Source organism: Hemiscyllium ocellatum, chromosome 14 (genome assembly GCF_020745735.1).
Source record: "Hemiscyllium ocellatum isolate sHemOce1 chromosome 14, sHemOce1.pat.X.cur, whole genome shotgun sequence".
NCBI classification, from domain to species: Eukaryota; Metazoa; Chordata; class Chondrichthyes; order Orectolobiformes; family Hemiscylliidae; genus Hemiscyllium; species Hemiscyllium ocellatum.
Genome location: NC_083414.1, coordinates 24655699 through 24676172, shown reverse-complemented (window position 1 = coordinate 24676172; position 20474 = coordinate 24655699). Strand labels below are relative to the sequence as shown.

At 44.4% G+C, this 20474-nt stretch overlaps 1 protein-coding gene across 1 annotated transcript in view; it reads left to right on the top strand.

Moving 5' to 3' along the window:
• The first annotated feature begins 1070 nt into the window (after positions 1-1070).
• shisa10.1 (shisa family member 10, tandem duplicate 1) overlaps positions 1071-20474 on the top strand; it is an 82300-nt gene continuing 62896 nt past the window's right edge. The window contains exon 1 of the mRNA XM_060835507.1: positions 1071-1342. Coding sequence (XP_060691490.1) covers positions 1279-1342 — 64 coding nt within the window. The 5' untranslated portion in view covers positions 1071-1278. The remainder of the gene's footprint in view (positions 1343-20474) is intronic.

The window sequence follows — 20474 nt, the reverse complement described above, 5'->3', positions numbered from 1 at the left end:
TAACCTGGTATTGTGTAATTTGTAACTTTATTGGTCAAAGCATTGAGTATGGGAGTTGGGAGGTCATGTTGCAGCTGTACAGGGCATTGGATAGGCCACTTTTGGAATATAACGTGCAATTCTGGTCTTCTTCCTATCGGAAGGATGTTGTGAAACTTGAAAGGGTTCAGAAAAGATTTACAACAATGTTGCCAGGATTGGAGGATTTGAGCTATAGGGAGAGGCTGAATAGGCTGGGGCTATTTTCCCTGGAGCGTCGGAGGCTGAGGGGTGACCTGATAGAGGCTTATAAAATCATGAGGGGCATTGATAGGGTAAATAGACAATCTTTTCCCAGGGCGGCGTGTCCAGAACTAGAGGGCATAGGCTTAGGGGAAAGATACAAAAGGGACCTAAGCACCAACTTTTACATGCAGAGGGTGGTATGTGTATGGGATGAGCTGTCAGAAGAAGTGTTGGAGGCTGGTACAATTGCAACATTTAAAAGGCATCTGGATAGGTATATCAACCAGGAGAGTTTAGAGAGATATGGGCCAGGTGCTGGCAAATGGACCAGATTAGGTTGGGATATCTGGTCAGCATGAATGAGTTGGACCCAAGGGTCTGTTTTTGTGCTGTCCGTCTCTATGACTGATGTGAGCTACCTGGCAGTGTAGTTTCCTGCTTTATCCCTCTGCTTTTGAACAATGGTAAACTATCTACAGTCTACTGCAAGGCTTTCAAATCTCACAAGTAGCAACATCTGTTTCTCTCAACTCTAGCCTCTTCTGCATGATTGCATCAGCTTCTTATTCTCTCTCCTCACTCTAAAAACTGTCTGAATATAAGAAACCTTTTCATCGTGTTACTAAACGAAGATTTACCAGATTGTGGCAGCGAATGCTATAAACAGACGTTGTGGTTTGGCTGGCCAGTAAGCCGTCTCTAGCACGGCTTTCCACATCTGCAACCTCCAAAACAGGGGGCAGCTGGTGCATGGGAACTAATATGCTGTAATTCTTATGTGTGAGCTGTGGGAGGCAGTGTATGAACTTTTGAGATATTTATGGACATCCCCCTCAGAGATGACTCACTGACGGTCGCTCTCATGACTGGAAGCGAGTGTTGGCGGATGCATGTGTGTGCGGAATATCCGCGGTTCGCCCACACTCCCATTAGAAGGCAGACGGGGGTCCGTGTCCGCTGAGTAGCAACTTGGCTGTTGCCTGTTGAACTTTCCAATTGTGTGTCCTTTGGGAGTTGCAGTTGAGCAGTTAAAGGGTCTATTTGTCTTACTAAATGGCGTCTACGTGCTCGTTCACTGCTAATGTCCTGTGGTGCACGGTGATACTTTTGCCTGTCGGTGAGTTTTTAAATATCTAAAACATCCGTTTGTAATTATTTGTTGCAGATTCTTTATCCACTCTTAAGAGCCGGAGTTGTATGGGACTTTGGTTGAGATGTTGTTTAACTCTCCCTTTCTGTGCAGCCGCCTTTAATAAATAGGTTTCGTGTTTTTATTCTCACACTACCTCTCCCAGATTTTCTTGAATCCGGCACTCATGAAAAAATATATTTTCAAAGTTGGTACCCAAAATAACTCAAGACGGGAAGGAATGGGATCTCATCTGATGTACCTGTTGATTAGGGTCAGAGAAGGGGGAAGTCGGCCGGAATTGGTATGAGTCATGATGCCCTTTGTAGTCAAATAGTTAACTTGGTCATGTCAAGCCTCCTCCATTCGAAGAACTGACCACGTGAACCAATTGCTGAACCCCTCAACTTGCGAGAGCGGCATACATCATTTAAAAAAAGGGTCGAAATCAGCTTAGGTTGGATGGAGGTGACTATCCATCCAGCAGTTATGCCAGCCTTGACAAGTAAGGAATGTCCTTTGCTCAGGAGCCAAGTGAAGCAGCTCTGCATTTTCTGTAGTGATGGATGTGGTCACACTAATACAAACCATGGATCACATAATACATGAACTAAGCTGCTGACCCACCAGTGAAATCTATTGGCTGCATTGAATGTGACACTTGAATTGTCTACTTCCCTGACCCTCAATAAATTGCTGAGTTGGCTAGGCATGAATATGTGCTTTATTACCATGTGGCATTTCTTCCTTGAGCACACAAGTAAACATTGATATCGCTTTTTGATATGTTGCTGGGTAATAGTTAGAGGTGGGAAGGGGAGGAATCAGGCAGTGCAGGGATCCCCTGTGGTCGTTCCCTCAACAATAAGTATACCGCTTTGGATACTGTTGGGGGGGAAACGGCCTAGCAGGGGTAAGCTGCAGTGACAGGGTCTCTGGCACGAGGTCCGGCTCTGAGGCCCAGAAGGGAAAGGGGGAGAGGAGGAGAGCGCTAGTTATAGGAGACTCTATAGTTAGAGGGACAGACAGGCAGTTCTGTGGACATGGGCAATACTCTCGGATGGTTTGTTGCCTCCCGGGTGGCAGGGTCCGAGACGCCTTGGACCTTGTCTTCAGAATCCTTAAGGGGGAGGGTGTGCAGCGAGAAGTCGTGGTGCACATTGGCACCAACGACTTAGGTAGGAAGAGGGTTGGGGAGGTCATTCAGGAGCTCAGGGAGTTAGGCTGGAAGCTAAAAGCTAGGACGGAGAGAGTCGTCATCTCTGGGTTGTTGCCGGTGCCACGTTACAGTGAGGCAAGGAATAGGGAGAGAGTGTAGTTGAACACGTGGCTGCAAGGATGGTGTAGGAGGGAGGGCTTCAGGTATTTGGACAATTGGACTGCATTTTGGGGAAGGTGGGACCTGTACAAGCAGGACAGGTTGCACCTGAACCAGAAGGGTACCATTATCCTGGGAGGTAGGTTTGCTAGCACTCTTTGGGGGGGGTTAAACTAATTTGGCAGGGGAGTGGGATCTGGACTTGTAGTCCAGCAAGTAGGTTAGCTATTTTTCAGGATGTCCAAGAATGTAGGGAGGCTGTGGAGAAGGTAGCACTGACAGGGAATACTTGAAGACACAGAGATGGGCTCAAGTGTGTATATTTCAACACAAGGAGTGTCAGAAATGAGGAGGGTGAACTTAAGGCATGGATCGGAACTTGGGACTACGATGTTGTGGCCATCATGGAAATGTGGATAGAAGAGGGACAGGAATGGTTGTTGGAGGTTCCTGGTTACAGATGTTTCAGTAAGATAAGGGGGGTGTGGTAGAAAAGGAGGGAGGGGTGGCATTGCTAATTAGAAATGGTATAATGGTTGCAGAAAGGCAGTTCGAGGGGGATCTGCCTTTGGAGGTAGTATGGGCTGAAGTCAGAAATAGGAAAGGAGCAGTCACCTTGTTGGGTGTTTACTATAGGCCCCCCAATAGCAGCAGAGATATGGCGAAACAGATTTTAGAAAGGTGCAGAAGCCACAGGGTAGTAGTCATGGGCGATTTCAACTTCCCAAGTATTGATTGGAAGCTCTTTAGATCAAGTAGATTGGAGAGGCGGTGTTTGTGCAGTGTGTCCAGGAAGCTTTTCTAACTCAGTATGTAGATTGTCCGACCAGAGGGGAGGCCATATTGGGTTTGGTACATAGTAACAAACCGGGACAAGTGATGGGCTTGTTAGTGGGTGAGCATTTTGGTGATGGTCACCACAATTCTGTGACTTTCACCTTGATTATGGAGAGAGATAAGTGCGTGCAACAGGGCAGGTTTTACAATTGTGGGAAGGGTAAATACGATGCTGCAAGACAGGATCTGAGGAGCATAAATTGGGAGCATAGGCTATCGGGGAAGGATGTCGTTGAAATGTGGAACTTTTTAAAGGAACAGATACGACGTGTCCTTGATATGTATGTATCTGTCAGGCAAGAAAGAGATGGTCATGTGAGGGAACCTTGGTTGACGAGGGAGGTTGAATGTCTTGTAAGGAGGAAGAAGGAGGCTTACATAAGGTTGAGGAAACAAGGTTCAGACAGAGCGTTGGAGGAATACAGGATAGCCAGGAGGGAGCTGAAGAAAGGGATGAGAAGAGCTAAGAGAGGGCATAAAAAAATCTTTGGCGGGTAGGATCAAGGATAACCCCAAGGCCTTTTATGCGTATGTGAGAAACATGAGAATGACGAGAACGAGGGTAGGTCCGATCAAGAACAGTAGTGGGAGACTGTGTATTGAGTCGGAAGAGAGTTCTTGAATGAGTACTTTTCTTCAGTATTTACAAATGAGAGGGACCGTTTTATTGAAGAGGAGAGTATGAAACGGACTGGTAAGCTAGAGGAGGTACTTGTTAGGAAGGAAGATGTGTTGGGCATTTTGAAAAACTTGAGGTTAGACAAGTCCCCTGGGCCTGACGGGATATATCCTAGGATTATGTGGGAAGCAAGAGAGGAAATTGCCGAACCATTGGCAATGATCTTTTTATCTTCACTGTCAATGGGGGTGGTGCCAGGGGACTGGAGAGTGGCGAATGTTGTGCCCATGTTCAAAAAAGGGAATAGGGATAATCCCGGGAATTATAGGCCAGTTAGTCTTACTTCGGTGGTAGGCAAAGTAATGGAAAGGGTACTGAGGGATAGGATTTATGAGTATCTGGAAAGACACTGCATGATTAGGGACAGCCCAGCATGGATTTGTGAGGGGTAGGTCTTGCCTTACAAGTCTTATTGAATTCTTTGAGGAGGTGACCAATCATGTGGATGAGGATAGAGCAGTGGATGTAGTGTACGTGGATTTTAGTAAAGCATTTGATAAGGTTCCCCATGGTAGGCTTATGCGGAAAGTCAGGAGGCATGGGATAGCGGGATGTTTGGCCAGTTGGATAGAGAACTGGCTAACCGGTCAAAGTCAGAGACTGGTGGTAGATGGTAAATATTCAGCCTGGAGCCCAGTTACAAGTGGAGTTCCGCAAGGATCAATTCTGGGCCCTCTGCTGTTTGTAATTTTTATTAATGACTTGGAAGAGGGAGTCGAAGGGTGGGTCAGTAAATTTGCAGACGATACGAAGATTGGTGGAGTTGTGGATAGTGCGGAGGGCTGTTGTCAGCTGCAAAGGGACTTCGATATGATGCAGAGCTGGGCTGAGAAGAGGCAGATGGAGTTCAACCCTGTCAAGTGTGAGGTTGTCCGTTTTGGAAGGACAAATAAGAATGCGGAATATAGGATTAATGGTAGGGTTCTTAGTAAGGTGGAGGAGCAGAGGGATCTTGGGGTCTATGTTCATAGATCTTTGAAAGTTGTCACTCAGGTGGATAGAGCTTACAAGAAGGCCAATGGTGTATTAGCGTTCATTAGCAGAGGGATTGAATTCAAGAGTCGTGAGGTGATGTTGCAGCTGTGTAGGACCTTGGTAAGGCCACATTTGGAGTACTGTGTGCAGTTCTGGTCACCTCATTTTTGGAAAGATGTGGAAGCTTTGGAGAGGGTGCAGAGGAGATTTAACCAGGACGTTGCCTGGAATGGAGAATAGGTCGTATGAGGATAGGTTGAGAGTGCTAGGCCTTTTCTCATTGGAACGGCGAAGGATAGAGGTTTATAAGATGATCGGGGAATAGATAGAGTAGACAGGCAGAGACTTTTTCCCCGGGTACAACAGAGTGTTACAAGGAGACATAAATTTAAGGTGAAGGGTGGAAGGTATCGGAGGGATGTCAGGGGTAGGTTCTTTACCCAGAGAGTGGTGGGGACATGGAATGCGCTGCCTGTGGGAGTGGCAGACTCAGAATCATTGGTGATCTTTAAGTGGCAATTGGATAGGTACATGGATAGGTGCTTAAGCTAGGACAAATGTTTGTCACAACATCGTAGGCCGAAGGGCCTGTTCTATGCTGTATTGTTCTTTGTTCTATGTTCCAATGATGCTGTTGTAGATGAATGCATTTAACTATAAACCTTTCACCTACTTATTTTCTATGTCAAGTTCCTGACTTGCCAGTTTTTTGTTTATTTCTTCCTGCTCGGAAATACACTTTTCTATTTTGCCATGATTATGCACAGAACAATGTAACCTACATAAAATGAGAAAATAATGTGCAGTCTTCCATGCAACATTGGAAGTCCCCTATATTCAGTCTATCTTACGAACTTCAATTGGATGGGCATCTTGTATAATTGTGAAAATGAACTTTTCTGCCAGCGGGGCTTGAGATTAAATATTATGTGTTATCATAATATCATTTTCTTTTTGTCACTGCAAGATTTGATATGAAAGGAACTTTAGTCGCTATGAGTTTACAGCTTACTCAAAGTTTGGTATAACATTAGGACTGTAGAATGGAATAGCATTTCATTTTGGCAAAACAGTGTGTTTCCTCTGTAACTGGCCACTCTGGCCTCATAAGCACCCTCTATTTCCTTCACCCCTCAGTGGTGACCATACCTTCAGGTGAGCATGTCCTTAGCCCTGGAAGTCTCAGCATAAATCTGTTTCTCAAAAACTCTGTTCATCTGTTTTGTTCTGAATGCTACATTGATTCAGATGCAGTGTATTTAGCTGTATCCCTTTTACCCTGTTTGTAAAATCAAGTCTTATCTGAAGGTTGACAGATTCATACTCTTCATACCTTTCTGTTACAGTTTGTTTCTCATGTTAATTCCTTTCCCTTTGGTCTTGACTCTACACTTTGATTCCTCACATCTCCCCAAATTTAATCTGTTGCCTCCTCTCTATTTTCCAAGTTATGCAGTTTGCAAAAACAGTGTCCTTACTGTGGTTCAGGCAGAGGCTGAATTGGTGCCTGTGCCCCACGAACCAGAACCTATTTCTCCCACACCAGTCATTGAACTACGCATTCCTCTCCCTAAACTAATTTTCCTATTCCAATTTGCATATGGCTCAGGTAAAAAGCAGCAATTATGACATTTTGAGATTCTGCTTAATTTGGCCCCTAGCTCCTAGTACTGACCCTGCAGAACCTCTTTTATTCAACCTATGTTATCAGTACTTACAGGAACCACAACAACTGGCCTGTCCTCAACCCACTACAGGTTCCTCGGCAGATGACCTGAGCCCTGGCTCTGGGCAGGCCACGGAGCCTTCAGGACTCATGTTTTTTGCTGCAGAGAACAGTGTCAAACCTCCTCACTATACACTCCCCTAAGACCACTAATTCCTCTTTACTCTTTCCTTTTTGAGTGACTTCCTTTGCTATAATGCTGTGGTCTGTTATGTCATCCCCGCCTTGCAGTCCTCTCACTCAGACAATCTGAAAGAACGTTCAGCTTACTGGACAATTTTAAAGGCTGAGGCTCCTACCGTCTGAATCTGCTTATCTGCCTCATTTGTCATACTCCCCCATGCATGAACACTGACCAAATCAAATCCAACTCTGACATGTGGTTGCCTCCTGGAATAAAGAATCCAGGGTCCCTTTCAACCTCCCTGAGGGAGTTGGGCTTGGGAATCTCTCTTTCAAAGGTATTTACTGCCTGGTTGAGGGACCTGGAATTGGGAGTTCAGTTCCATGCTGAGAGTGTCTTTCCCCTAATTTTCCTTCTGTACCCCTCCCATGAACCATCCTGCCTTCCTTCACCTGTGGCCTAGAGGTTTTGGTAACCACTACCAACAGTAGTCACTTCTCCTAGATGAGTCAGGACACTATTTTAAAATACAACAGATGCTGTCTGACCTGCTCACTGGATAAGTTCTGCAAGGAATTATGACATTGATGTTTAAACAAATTGCAAAGGAACTGACTTGCATTAAGAAAGTTGAAATGGACAATACGGAACAGACCTCTCATCTGTAGAAATGGCCAGACACAAAGAAAGTCTACTAAAAGTCATTATGCAGAGTAGAGGCTGAACCCCCTGTCTGTTTCAATGACATCTGTACAGTTTATAGAATGAGAGATCAAAGCTCCCATGTTCATGTAGATTGCCTTAACCGTATGCCAATAGCCAATTTCACAAGATCTGGGAAGAGCTTGCATTATAAGCTTATCTGTTAGCAACAGCAAGATGGCCTGTATGATGAAATGGATCGCAGTTTCCAGTCAACAGTTTTTGACCCCGTCTCTGTCACAAGTTGGAATACATCCCAGAAAAGGCCAGCTTTCAATTTAAAAGAGACTGTCTCCTTAATAACCCCAGTTTAAAGAGCTGCAGTCCCATGACCACCAAGGAACATGTAATTCTTATACAAATGGATTTTAACTTTTTTTTTCAACTCCCCTTCCTCCATTCTCCAACCTGTTCTATGTTGCATGCTAGTGTGTCACAGGATTCAGTATGGGTTTCACCTTTTGATAATGTTTATACTTTTAACAGAGTGAGGGTTTTAATTTTTTACTTGCTCACTTGAATACTGAATTTGAAAAAGTACATGTTGTTTTAAAAAATCAACTTCTGTTACATCAAACTCCAGTGAAAAAGAAGAATTTATTCTCCCTACTGGACTTTGGTTGTCACAGCGTTGTTTATGCACCACAACATTTGTTTCAATGCTTCAGCAGTTTCCTCATTTTGAAGCTTCTGTCCATATAGCTATGTGAGGCAGTAGCAGACAATTATCACTCTGGATACCCTGACTTTTACACACTACCATCCAAGGTCTGTCCAGACACTTGAACTGCATCTCCAACATCTGATGGTATGTTTTGTTGATCATGTGACTTGTACCATTTCTAGCTGTCTGTGATAGAGATCCTTGCAGGATTCATCAGCCAAATCTTCAGGGAGCAATAACATGAGTCTGCAGGGAGCTATCCTGAAACTCAGCCTGACATTGAATACCTAGGAGCTTTAATTGGGATAGAATTTACACATTATGGTAGCTTTGAGAACTTTGAACCACACATACCTTTGAGGTAAAAACAATGACTGCAGATGCTGGAAACCAGATTCTGGATTAGAGTGGTGCAGGAAAAGCACAGCGGTTCAGGCAGCATTCGAGGAAGAGGAAAATCGACATTTTGGGCAAAAGCCCTTCATCAGGAATACAGGCAGAGTCCCTGAAGGGTGGAGAGATAAGTGAGAGGAGGGTGGGGGTGGGGAGAAAGTAGCATCGAGTACAATAGGTGAGTGGGGGGTGGGAATGAAGGTGATAGGTCAGGGAGGAGGGTGGAGTGGAAAGGAAGATAGGTAGGTAGGACAAGTCATGGGGACAGTGCTGAGCTGGAAGTTTGGAACTGGGGTGAGGTGGGGGAAGGGGAAATGAGGAAACTGGTGAAGTCCACATTGATGCCCTGGGGTTGAAGTGTTCCGAGGCGGAAGATGGGCGTTCTTCCTCCAGGCGTCTGGTGGCGAGGGAGCAGCGGTGAAGGAGGCCCAGGACCTCCATGTCCTCGGCTGAATGGGAGGGGGAGTTGAAATGTTGGGCCACAGGGCGGTGGGGTTGATTGGTGTGGGTGTCCCAGAGATGTTCTCTAAAGCGCTCTGCTAGGAGGCGTCCAGTCTCCCTAATGTAGAGGAGACCGCATTGGGAGCAACGGATACAATAAATTGATGTGCAGGTAAAACTTTGGATGTGGAAGGCTCTTTTGGGGCCTTGGATGGAGGTGAGGGAAGAGGTGTGGGGAACAAGTTTTGCAATTCCTGCGGTGGCAGGGGAAGGTGCCAGGACGGGAGGGTGGGTTGTTGGGGGCGTGGACCTGACCAGGTAGTCACAGAGGGAACGGTCTTTGCGGAAGGCGGAAAGGGGTGGGGAGGGATATATATCCCTGATGGTGGGGTCCGTTTGGAGGTGGCAGAAATATCGTTGGGTGATTTGGTTTATGCAAAGGTTGGTATGGTGGAAGGTGAGCACCAAGGGCATTCTGTCCTTGTTATGGTTGGAGGGGTGGGGTCTGAGGGCGGAGGTGCGGGATGTGGGCGAGATGCATTGGATGGCATCTTTAACCACATGGGAAAGGAAATCCAGAATATTAGAATCTTTTGCTGATTACAGAAATCTGATTATTAGTCGAGTGGAATCTCTCTCAATTAATAACTCTAGGCTGATCTAGACACAGGAACTACGTCTGTGGCTCACAATGATGATTCCTTGGACTTGTGGGAATCTAGTCAGAGTGGCAAAGCTGAGCCCATAGGAGTTCTGATTCAGCTGAGAATTTTTGGGAGCTATATTTTAATTTTGATCATAATTAAAGTAGTTGCATGATTTGATGGAAGGGCTGGACTGGCAACCCGACATTCCAGGGTAAAAAATCTTTAGGTGAGACAGAGGACGGTATAAAAAGGGTAGCGGTGTACCAGTAATGATTAAGGAGTAAATTACTGCAATAAGGAGAGATGATACCTTGGAAGGATCTTCAAACAAAACCTCGTGGATAGAACTTAGAAATGTTAAGGGAGTTTCTGCTTGATTGGGAGTGTATTATTGGCCCCCAAAGAGTCGGTGGGAAATGGAGGAGCAAATATATAGACAGTTCACAGCAGTGTGTAAGTGTGATAATTGGCTAATTACACTAAGAAATTTCAATTTTCACAACTTAAATTGTGATATTTGTAGTGCTAAGGATTTAGAGGGGACAGATTTCTTGAAATGTAACCAGGAGAGTGTTTTGTATCAATAGAAGGCCCAATAGAAGCGCAGTGCTGGTTCTAGTCTTGGGGAAAGAAGCCGGACTAGTGTTCAATGTGGCAGTGGGGGAGCATTTTGCAGATTGTTACCACAAAAACTGCATGGTTCAAATTTGTGTCTCAAGGAAAAAGGTGGTCTGCAAAATATGACTTTGGATTGAAGAAAGGCTGATTTTATTAAAGCAGCATGTGCCAACAGTTGACTAGGAATAGCTCCTTGCGGGTAAGTCTACAGCAGAGCAATGGGGCAGCATTCAGAAAGGAGCTGGGGAGAGCACAGGTCTAACATGTACCCTTCAGAGGCAAATGTAGGAGCAATAAGTTCAGAGAACCCCAGACATCAATGACAGTTCAGGACTAGCTGAAGAAGAGGAGAGCTCTTAGCAAGTCCAAAGAGAGCAATTCCACTGCAGGCTTAGAGGAATATAGAGAGTGCAGGAAGGCACTTAAGAAAGCAATTAGAAAGACGGCATGAAGAAAGCACTTGCAAACTGGATTGGGGAGAATCCTAAGATATGTATAAATACATTAGAGGGAAGTGTTAACTAGGGAAAGAGTAAGGCCCATTCGGGACCAAGAGGGCAACCTGTCTGTGAAACCGCGTGAGATTAGAGGCATGTTGAATGAATATTTCCTTTCGGTCTTCATTCTGGAAAAGGAGAACATAGGTATAGAATTTAGGACAAGGGATTGTGAGGAATTTGCACAGTTTGACATAGAAAATGGGGAGGTATTTGAGGCTTTGTGAGGCTGAAAAACAGACAAGTCCCCGGCCCAGATGAATTGCATCCCAGGCTGCTGTGGGAGGCAAGACAGGAAATTGCAGGAGCTCTGACATGTTTTTTACTTTCCCATGGCAGAGTCCCAGGTTCAATTCCAGCCTTGGGCAACTGTCTGTGTGGAGTTTGCACATTCTCCTAGTGTCTGCGTGGGTTTCCTCTGGGTGCTCCGGTTTCATCCCACAATCCAAAGATGTGCAGGTCAGGTGAATTGGCCATGCTAAATTGCCAGTAGTGTTAGGTGCATTAGTCAGAGGGAAATGCATCTGGGCGGGTTACTGGATGTCTGGTGCAGTTCTGGTCACCTTACTAAAGGAAGGATAGAACATAGAACATAGAAGGATACAGCGCAGTACAGGCCCTTCGGCCCTCGATGTTGCGCCGACCGAATCCTACCTAACCTATACTAGCCCAATAACTTCCAAATGCCTATCCAATGCCCGCTTAAATGACCATAAAGAAGGAGAGTTCACCACTGATACGGGCAGGGCATTCCATGAACTCGCAACCCGCTGTGTGAAGAATCTACCCCTAACATCTGTCCTATACCTACCACCCCTTAATTTAAAGCTATGTCCCCTAGTAACACCTGACTCCATTAGCGGTAAAAGGTTCTTAGTATCTACCCTATCTAAACCCCTAATCATCTTATACACTTCTATCAGATCTCCCCTAAACCTTCTCTTCTCCAATGAGAACAGCCCCAAGTGCCTCAGCCTTTCCTCATAAGATTTTCCTACCATTCCAGGCAACATCCTGGTAAACCTCCTCTGCACTCGTTCTAAAGCTTCCACATCCTTCCTATAGTATGGCGACCAAAACTGCACACAGTACTCCAGATGAGGCCTCACCAGAGTCTTATACAACTGCAACATGACCTCAGGACTCCGGAACTCAATTCCTCTGCCAATAAAGCCCAGTACACCATATGCCTTCCTCACAGCACTATTTACCTGGGTGGCAACTTTCAGAGATCTGTGTACATGGACACCAAGATCCCTCTGCTCATCCACCCTACCAAGTAGCCTACCATTAGCCCAGTAATCCATCATCTTGTTATTCCTACCAAAGTGAACGACTTCGCACTTAGCTACATTGAATTCCATTTGCCACATTTCCGCCCAGCTCTGCAACTTATCTATATCCCGCTGTAACCTACCACTTCCTTCCTCACTATCCACAACTCCACCGACTTTTGTGTCATCCGCAAACTTGCATACCCAGCTTTCAAGTCCTTCCTCTAGATCATTTATAAAGATAACAAAAAGCAATGGTCCCAAAACAGATCCTTGTGGTACACCGCTAGTAACTGCGCTCCAAGATGAACATAATCCATCAACTACTACCCTCTGTCTCCTTCCAGCCAGCCAATTCCTAATCCAAACCTCTAATGTATCCTCAATGCCATACCTCCGAAGTTTTAGCATTAGCCTACCATGGGGAACCTTATCGAACGCCTTACTAAAATCCATATACACAACATCTACTGCTTTACCCTCGTCCACTTCCTTAGTCACCTTCTCAAAGAACTCAATAAGGTTTGTGAGGCACGACCTGCCCTTCACAAAACCATGCTGGCTATCCCTGATCACGTTATTCCTACCCAGATGTTCATAAATCTTATCCCTTACCATTCTCTCTAAGACTTTGCCCACCACTGAAGTCAGACTCACTGGCCTATAGTTACTAGGGCTATCCCTACTCCCTTTCTTGAACAATGGGACCACATTCGCTATCCTCCAGTCCTCTGGTACTATTCCCGTTGACAATGACGACATAAAAATCCAGGCCAATGGCTCTGCTATCTCCTCCCTAGCTTCCCATAGGATCCTGGGGTAAATGCCATCAGGCCCAGGAGACTTATCTATATTCATCCTTTCCAATATTCCCAAAACCTCTTCCCTGCATATTTGTCCACGTTGGCACCAACGATATAGGTAGGAAGAAGGGTGAGGATGTCAGACAGGCTTTCAGGGAGCTAGGTTGGAAGCTCAGAGTTAGAACAAACAGAGTTGTAGTCTCTGGTTTGTTACCCGTGCCACGTGATAGAGAGTCGAGGAATAGGGAGAGAGAGCAGTTAAATGCGTGGCTACAGGGATGGTGCAGGAGGGAGGGATTCCGGTTTCTGGACAACTGGGGTCCTTTCTGGGGAAGGTGGGACCTCTATAAAAAGGATGGGCTACACCTGAACCTGAGGGGCACCAGTATCCTTGGGGGGAGGTTTGCTAGTGCTCTTTGGGAGGGTTTAAACTAACTCCGCGGGGGCATGGGAACCAGGACTGTAGCTTTAGGGTACAGGACCTTGAGTGTAGGGAGGTTAGGAATAATGCAGCGATCTCTAAGGAGGGTGCCTGTAACCAGAAGGGTGGATTGAAGTGTGTATACTTCAATGCCAGAAGTATAAGGAATAAGGTAGGTGAACTTGCAGCGTGGGTTGGTACCTGGGACTTCGATGTTGTGGCCATTACAGAGACATGGGTAGAACAGGGACAAGAATGGCTGTTGCACGTTCCAGGGTTCAAATGTTTTAGTAGGATCAGACATGGGGGTAAAAAAGGGGGAGGCGTGGCATTACTTGTCAAAGATAGTATCACAGCAGTGGAATGGACGATGGAAGAGGACTTGCCATCTGAGGTAGTTTGGGCTGAGGTTAGAAATAGGAAAGGTGAGGTCACCCTGTTAGGTGTTTTCTACAGGCCTCCTAATAGTCCTAGAGAAGTAGAGGATAATATTGCGAGGATGATTCAGGAAAAGAGTGAAGGTAGCAGGGTGGTTGTTATGGGGGACTTTAACTTCCCAGATATTGACTGGGAGAGCTATAGCTCGAGTTCATTAGATGGGTCGGTGTTTGTACAATGTGTGCAGGAGGGTTTCCTGACACAATATGTCGACAGGCCAACAAGAGGGGAGGCTATATTGGATTTGGTTCTAGGTAATGAACCAGGCCAGGTGTTAGACTTGGAGGTAGGTGAGCACTTCGGGGACAGTGACCACAACTCGGTGACTTTTACTTTAGTGATGGAGAGGGATAATCGTGCGCCGCAGGGCAAGAGCTATAGCTGGGGGCAGGGAAATTATGATGCAGTGAGGCATGACTTAGGATGTGTGGATTGGAAAAACAGGCTTCAAGAGAAGAACACTAATGAGATGTGGGGATTGTTCAAGGAGCAGCTACTGCGTGTCCTCGATAGGTATGTACCAGTCAGGCATGGTGTAAAGGGCCTTGTGAGGCAGCCGTGGTTTAGTAAGGAATTGGAGTCCCTTGTGAAAGGGAAGAAGGCGGCATATGTAAAGATGAGGCGTGAAGGTTCAGTAGGGGCGATTGAGAGTTATAAGGTAGCCAGGAAGGAGCTAAAGAGGGAGCTAAGAGAAGCGAGAAGGGGACATGAAAAGTCTTTAGCTGGTAGGATTAGGGAAAACCCAAAGGCTTTCTATAGGTATGTCAGGAATAAAAGGATGACTAGGGTAGGTATCGGTCCAGTCAAGGATAGTAGTGGGAAGTTGTGTGTGGAGGCGGAGGAGATTGGAGAGACATTAAATCAGTACTTTTCATCAGTATTCACTCAGGAACAGGACACTGTTGCTGATGTGAATATGGAATCACAAATAATTAGAATGGATGCCCTGGATGTGATCATACTAGATGGGATACGGAGGAGGTTCACCACAATGTTTTCTGGGATGATGAAATTGAGATCTAAGGTGATACTGGATAGGCTTGGATTGTTTTCTTTAGAGTAATGAAGACTGTGGGAAGATGTGATTGAGGTGAATAAAATTGAGAGAGATATGGACAGGGTGAATAGAGAGCAGCTGTTCCCCTTGGTTGAGGGGTCAATCATGAGAGGGCATAGTTTTAGGGTAGGGGGCCAGAGATTCATAGGGGATTTGGAGAAAAGACGTTTTCATTCAGAAGGTGGTGGGATTCTGGAATACACTACCTGGGGAGATGGTGGAACCTGGAAACCTTACAACTTGTAAAAGATATTTGGATGGATACTTCAAATATCATAACATTCAAGTATATGAGATTAACAAAAAAATTTGGGATTTGCGCATTTTAGTGGTAGTTCAGTCGGTGCAGACTCAATGGGCCAAAGGATTTTTTCTGTGTTGTATGAATCTAGGAGTCTATATGTTTAAAATTAAATTATCTAATAGCGTAAAAAATAATTCCTGGAACTCAAATCTTCCAAGTGTCCATTTTAAAAAGAAAGCTTGGTTTGGTGTATTATCAGATTATTATGGATTTCAGTAAGGCATTTGATAAGGTTGAAAATGTGTTGCTGGTCAAAGCACAGCAGGCCAGGCAGCATCTCAGGAAAGGAATTCTCTATTCCTGAGATGCTGCCTGGCCTGCTGTGCTTTGACCAGCAACACATTTTCAGCTGTGATCTCCAGCATCTGCAGACCTTATTTTTTACATTTGATAAGGTTCCCCACGTAGGCAATCGCACAAAATACTGAAGCATGGGACTGAGGGTGATTTAGCAGTTTGGATCAGAAGTTGGTTAGTTAAAAGAAGACAGAGGGTGGTGGTTGATAGGAAATGTTCGTCCTGGAGTTCAGCTATAAGAGGTGTACAGCAAGGATCTGTTTTGAGGCCACTGCTGTGGCTTGGATGAGGGCACAGAAGGATGGGTTAGTACGTTTGTGATGACAGTAAGGTTGATGGAGTTGTGGATAGTGCTGAAGGATGTTGCAGGTTTCAGAGGGACATAGAAAAATGGAGTTAAATGCAGAAAAGTGTGAGGTGGTTCCCTTTGGAAGAAGCAACAGGAGTGCTGGGCTAATAGTGAGATTTGTGGTCACGTAGATGAGCAAAGAGATCTCGGTGTCCATGTACATAGATCCCTAAAAGTTGCCACCGAGGTTGATAAGGTTATTAAGAAGGCATACAATGTGTTAGCTTTTATTAGAAGAGGAATTGAGTTTCGGAGCCACGAGGTCATTCTGCAGCTGTACAAGACTCTCTGGTGCGGCTGCACTTGGAGTATTATGTACAGTCCTGCTCACCGCATTATAGGAAGGATATGGAAGCTTTGAAAAGGGTGCAGAGGAGATTTACTAGCATGATGTCTGGTATGGGGGAGAAGGTCTTATGAGGAAAGGCTGAGGGACTTGAGGCTGTTTTCATTAGAAGAAGGTTGAGAGGTGGCTAATTGAGAATATAAGATAATCCGAGGATTAAGTAGGGCAGACAGTAGGGCAGAGCCTTGTTCCTCAGGTGGTAATGGTTAGCACGAGGAGACATAGCTTTAAATTGAGGGGTGATAGATATAGGACAGATGTCGGAGGTAGTTTCTTTGGAGGTAACTTTGGAGTTCATTTTCAAATGTTTCGTCATGATACTAGTTAACATCATTAGTGAGCCTCCGGTGAAGCACTGGAATTTCTTTACTCGGAGAGTAGTAGGGGCGTGGAACGCACTGCCTGCAACAGTAAGAGATTCACCAACTTTAAAAGCATTTAAGTGGTCATTGGATAAACATATGGATGAAATTGGAATAGTGTAGCTTCAGATTGGTTCCACAGGTTGGCGCAACATCGAGGGCCAAAGGGCCTGTACTGCATTATGTTCTATTACAGAACCAGAATTCCATGTTATTGCACCTCTGATACGTTGATAAGATGCAATTGTAGGTTAGAAAAGAGACAACAATGTCATCTCCCAGAATCTCTTATCTATACTTACCCTCTACTTGTGGGAGCAGTTATCAATTAAAAATACTCAACACAATTAATGGCATGAGCTAAAAATGTGTTGCTGGAAAAGCGCAGCAGGTCAGGCAGCATCCCAGGAGCAGGAGAATCGACGTTTCGGGCATGAGCCCTTCTTCAGGAATGAGGAAGAAGGGCTCATGCCCGAAACGTTGATTCTCCTGCTCCTTGGATGCTGCCTGACCAGCTTTTCCAGCAACACATTTTCAGCTCTGATCTCCAGCATCTGCAGTCCTCACTTTCTCCTAGAAAATTAATGGCATGCTCAATCAGGCCCATGAAAGTACTTGCCATTTTAAAACACAATCAATCCATAATATCCTGGGTGGTAGGTGAAAGAATTGGGGAAATTCCAGGATTGGAAAAGGAAGAGAAAGGAGACTGACTTAACATGTAAGAAAGATGTTTTCTACTTCACCCCACCTCCACCCCCACCATGCCATTTATGAGTGAGTAAAATTTTATGATTTTAATGTGACATATTGGAAACATTCTTAAATTTGTATTTACCATTTTATATTTCGATTCTTCAATTATGGTTATTGAATCTGAGTTCTGATTCTGCAGCTTGCAAAATACAGGAAGTAGGTCTGTTGAAAATTACTTTCAGAATTTCATTAGCCACAAAATTGCCTTACTAAACACCCTGCAATTGAATTTGGGTGGAGATGTCACGGAGTGTAATAAAGACTTGTCCTAGAATGAACTATACTGCCAGATGCACAATCTAACTTGCTGTTAGATTGCTCTCCCATCTTCTAGGTGTTGACTCCACTTCACAGTAGCACTTAGGGGAAAGCCTAGTTCTTCACAGGTTCAATCATCTCTTATCCACAAAATCTCATCTGACATTTTGGAGCGCATTCAATACAAATACCTAACTAAACAAACCTAGCATTACTATTGTATTATTAAGCTTGATGTTGATCTATCTTTTAATCCATCATTTGTAATAGGAGCTGAGATTAATATGGTGACGTTATCGCAGATTTCAACATTTTCAGTAATGCCTGTGGAGTGGATCTTTTGACCAAATGTGATTAATCTGGCTCTGATCTCATTAGACATGAAGGCTTATATTAAAGAACACTCTGGTATAGCATTTGTATTTGAAATCCTGGATAGTTTTGTTCTTTTTTTTCTCTCTTTGCACTTCTCTGCTGTACTCCAACGCTAGTGGGTTGGCCACTTAAGAAGCCCCTAACCCCTGTCCATTGTAATGAATACTCACAATATATTGTTGCTATTTGAGAACTTGGGTTGTAAAGTGAAGGAAAAATAGATTTTAGTTTTCAGTTTTGTGGAAATCTGACTTGTTTTTCTTACAGGTGAAAAAGTAATTTTGAACAGTGAGTTAATTAATAAGTGAGCTGAGTTATAGAGTCTTAGAGATATACAGCACGGAATCAGACCAGCTAGTCCAACTTGTCCATGCCGATCAGGTATCCTAAATAAATCTAGTCCCATTTACCAGTGCTTGGTCCCTTTTAAACACCCTCTATTCATGTACCCATCTAGATGCCTTTTAAATGTTGTAATTGTATCAGCCTCCACCACTTCCCCTGGCAGCCATTCCATAACCTCATCATACTCTGTGTGAAAAAATTGCCCCTTAGGTTCCTTTTAAGTCTTTCCCCCCTCACCTTAAACCTATGCCCTCTAGTTTTGGACTCTCCCACCCTTGTCTATTTACCTGAACGATGCCCCTCATGATTTTATAAACCTCTATAAGGTCACCCCTCAGTCTCTGAAGCTCCAGAGAAAATAGCCCCAGCCTATTCAGTCGCTCCAAGTAGCTCAACCCTCCAACCCTGGCAGCATACTCGTAAATCTTTTTTGAACCCTTTCAAGTTTCACTACACCCTCCCTATAGCTGGGAGAGCTGAATTGAATACAATACTCCAAAAGTGATCGAACAAATGTCTTGTACAGTTGCAATATGAACTCTCAACTCCTATACACAATAAAGGAAAGCATACCAAATGCCACATTCACTATCCTATCTCCCTGTGACTCCACTTTCAAGAAACTACAAACCTGCACTTGAAAGTCTGTTTGTTCAGCATTACTGTCCAGGACCTTACCATTAAGTGTGTAAGTCCTGTCCTGATTTGCCTTTCTAAAAGCAGCATCTCACATTTATCTAAATTAAACTCTATCTGTCACTCCTCAGCCCATTGGCCCGTTTGATCAAGATCCCATCGTACTCTGAGATAACCTCACTTTGTGTTAACTACAGCTCCAATTTTCTGCATTTAAAAACTTACTAACCAATGTTCACATCTAAATCATTTATATCAATGACAAAAAGCAATAGACCCAACATTGATGCTTGTGGCACACCGCTGGTCACAGGCCTACAGTCTGAAAAGCAACCCCCCAGAACCACTCTCTATCTTCTGTCTTTGAGCCAGTTCTGAATGCAAGTAGCTAGGTTTCCCTGTATTCCGTTTTAGCAACTTGCTTCGGTACCTTGGGGGAAACCCATTGACTGATAAAAATAGGATTGAGCGAATGCACTGAAATCTGCCAAAAGGAAACCAATTATAGTTGTGCCAACTGAGCAACAAGCTCTTGTGTAGAGATAGAGATGACTTTTCACTGAGTGTTCAGCTCTGTAACACTATTGCTGGAATAAAAGGGTTGAATCTCTTTTTTCAGATGTTTATAGTGAGATTTTACCAGCTGAACTTTTATAATGTAATATAGTTTCTGTTCTATTTTTTGTGTAATAAACTTTTGTGTCCTTTTGTTAAAAGTACATCAAGAGCCTTTTGGTGAATATGTTCCGTGACTGACTTTCATGGTAAACAAAAACTTTATTCGGCTTGCGGTTTACCAAGTTAGGTTTCACTCTGGAATTCGTCTGGTCCAGTATTACCATCAGCTGGGATCATAACACCTTCAACGGTGAATGAAAATTGATGGATAATCCCGAGTCCATAAGTTTTGATCTTACATCTATGGTCTACCAATACACAAAATGCTCAATAAAAGTATTTTTTTATTCAAAGGCAGGTCTCACCAGCAGAACAGGCCTTCCACCATGTGTAAGGCAAGGAGACAGCCCTGAAATCCACCCCATCTGTCCCTACTTTTTCTATGCCTCTATCAATCAAGGAAAGTATTCCATATGCCGCCTTTACAACCTTCTCTACATGCACTGCTACATTTAGGGACCTGGGCATGCCAAGATCTCTCACTTCATCTACCTCTCTCAGAATACTTGATTGATCCATAGTAAATTCTGAGGGTGTTTTGACAGGATAGATATGAAAAAGGATGTTTCCTATCCTGGGAGAATCTAGACTCTATAGGAGTAAAAAAGAACCAGAAATTGCTAGAAAAACTCAGCATCTATGGACAGAAATCAGAGTTAACATTTCCAAGAACTGTGATGGGATGGTGGGTGAAGACAAGAGAGACCCTAATGGTGTTGCGGGAGGGAAGAGAGGGGGTGAGGGCCGAAATACAGGAGGTGCGTTGGACTCATCTGAGGACATTGAGGAAGAATTTGGAC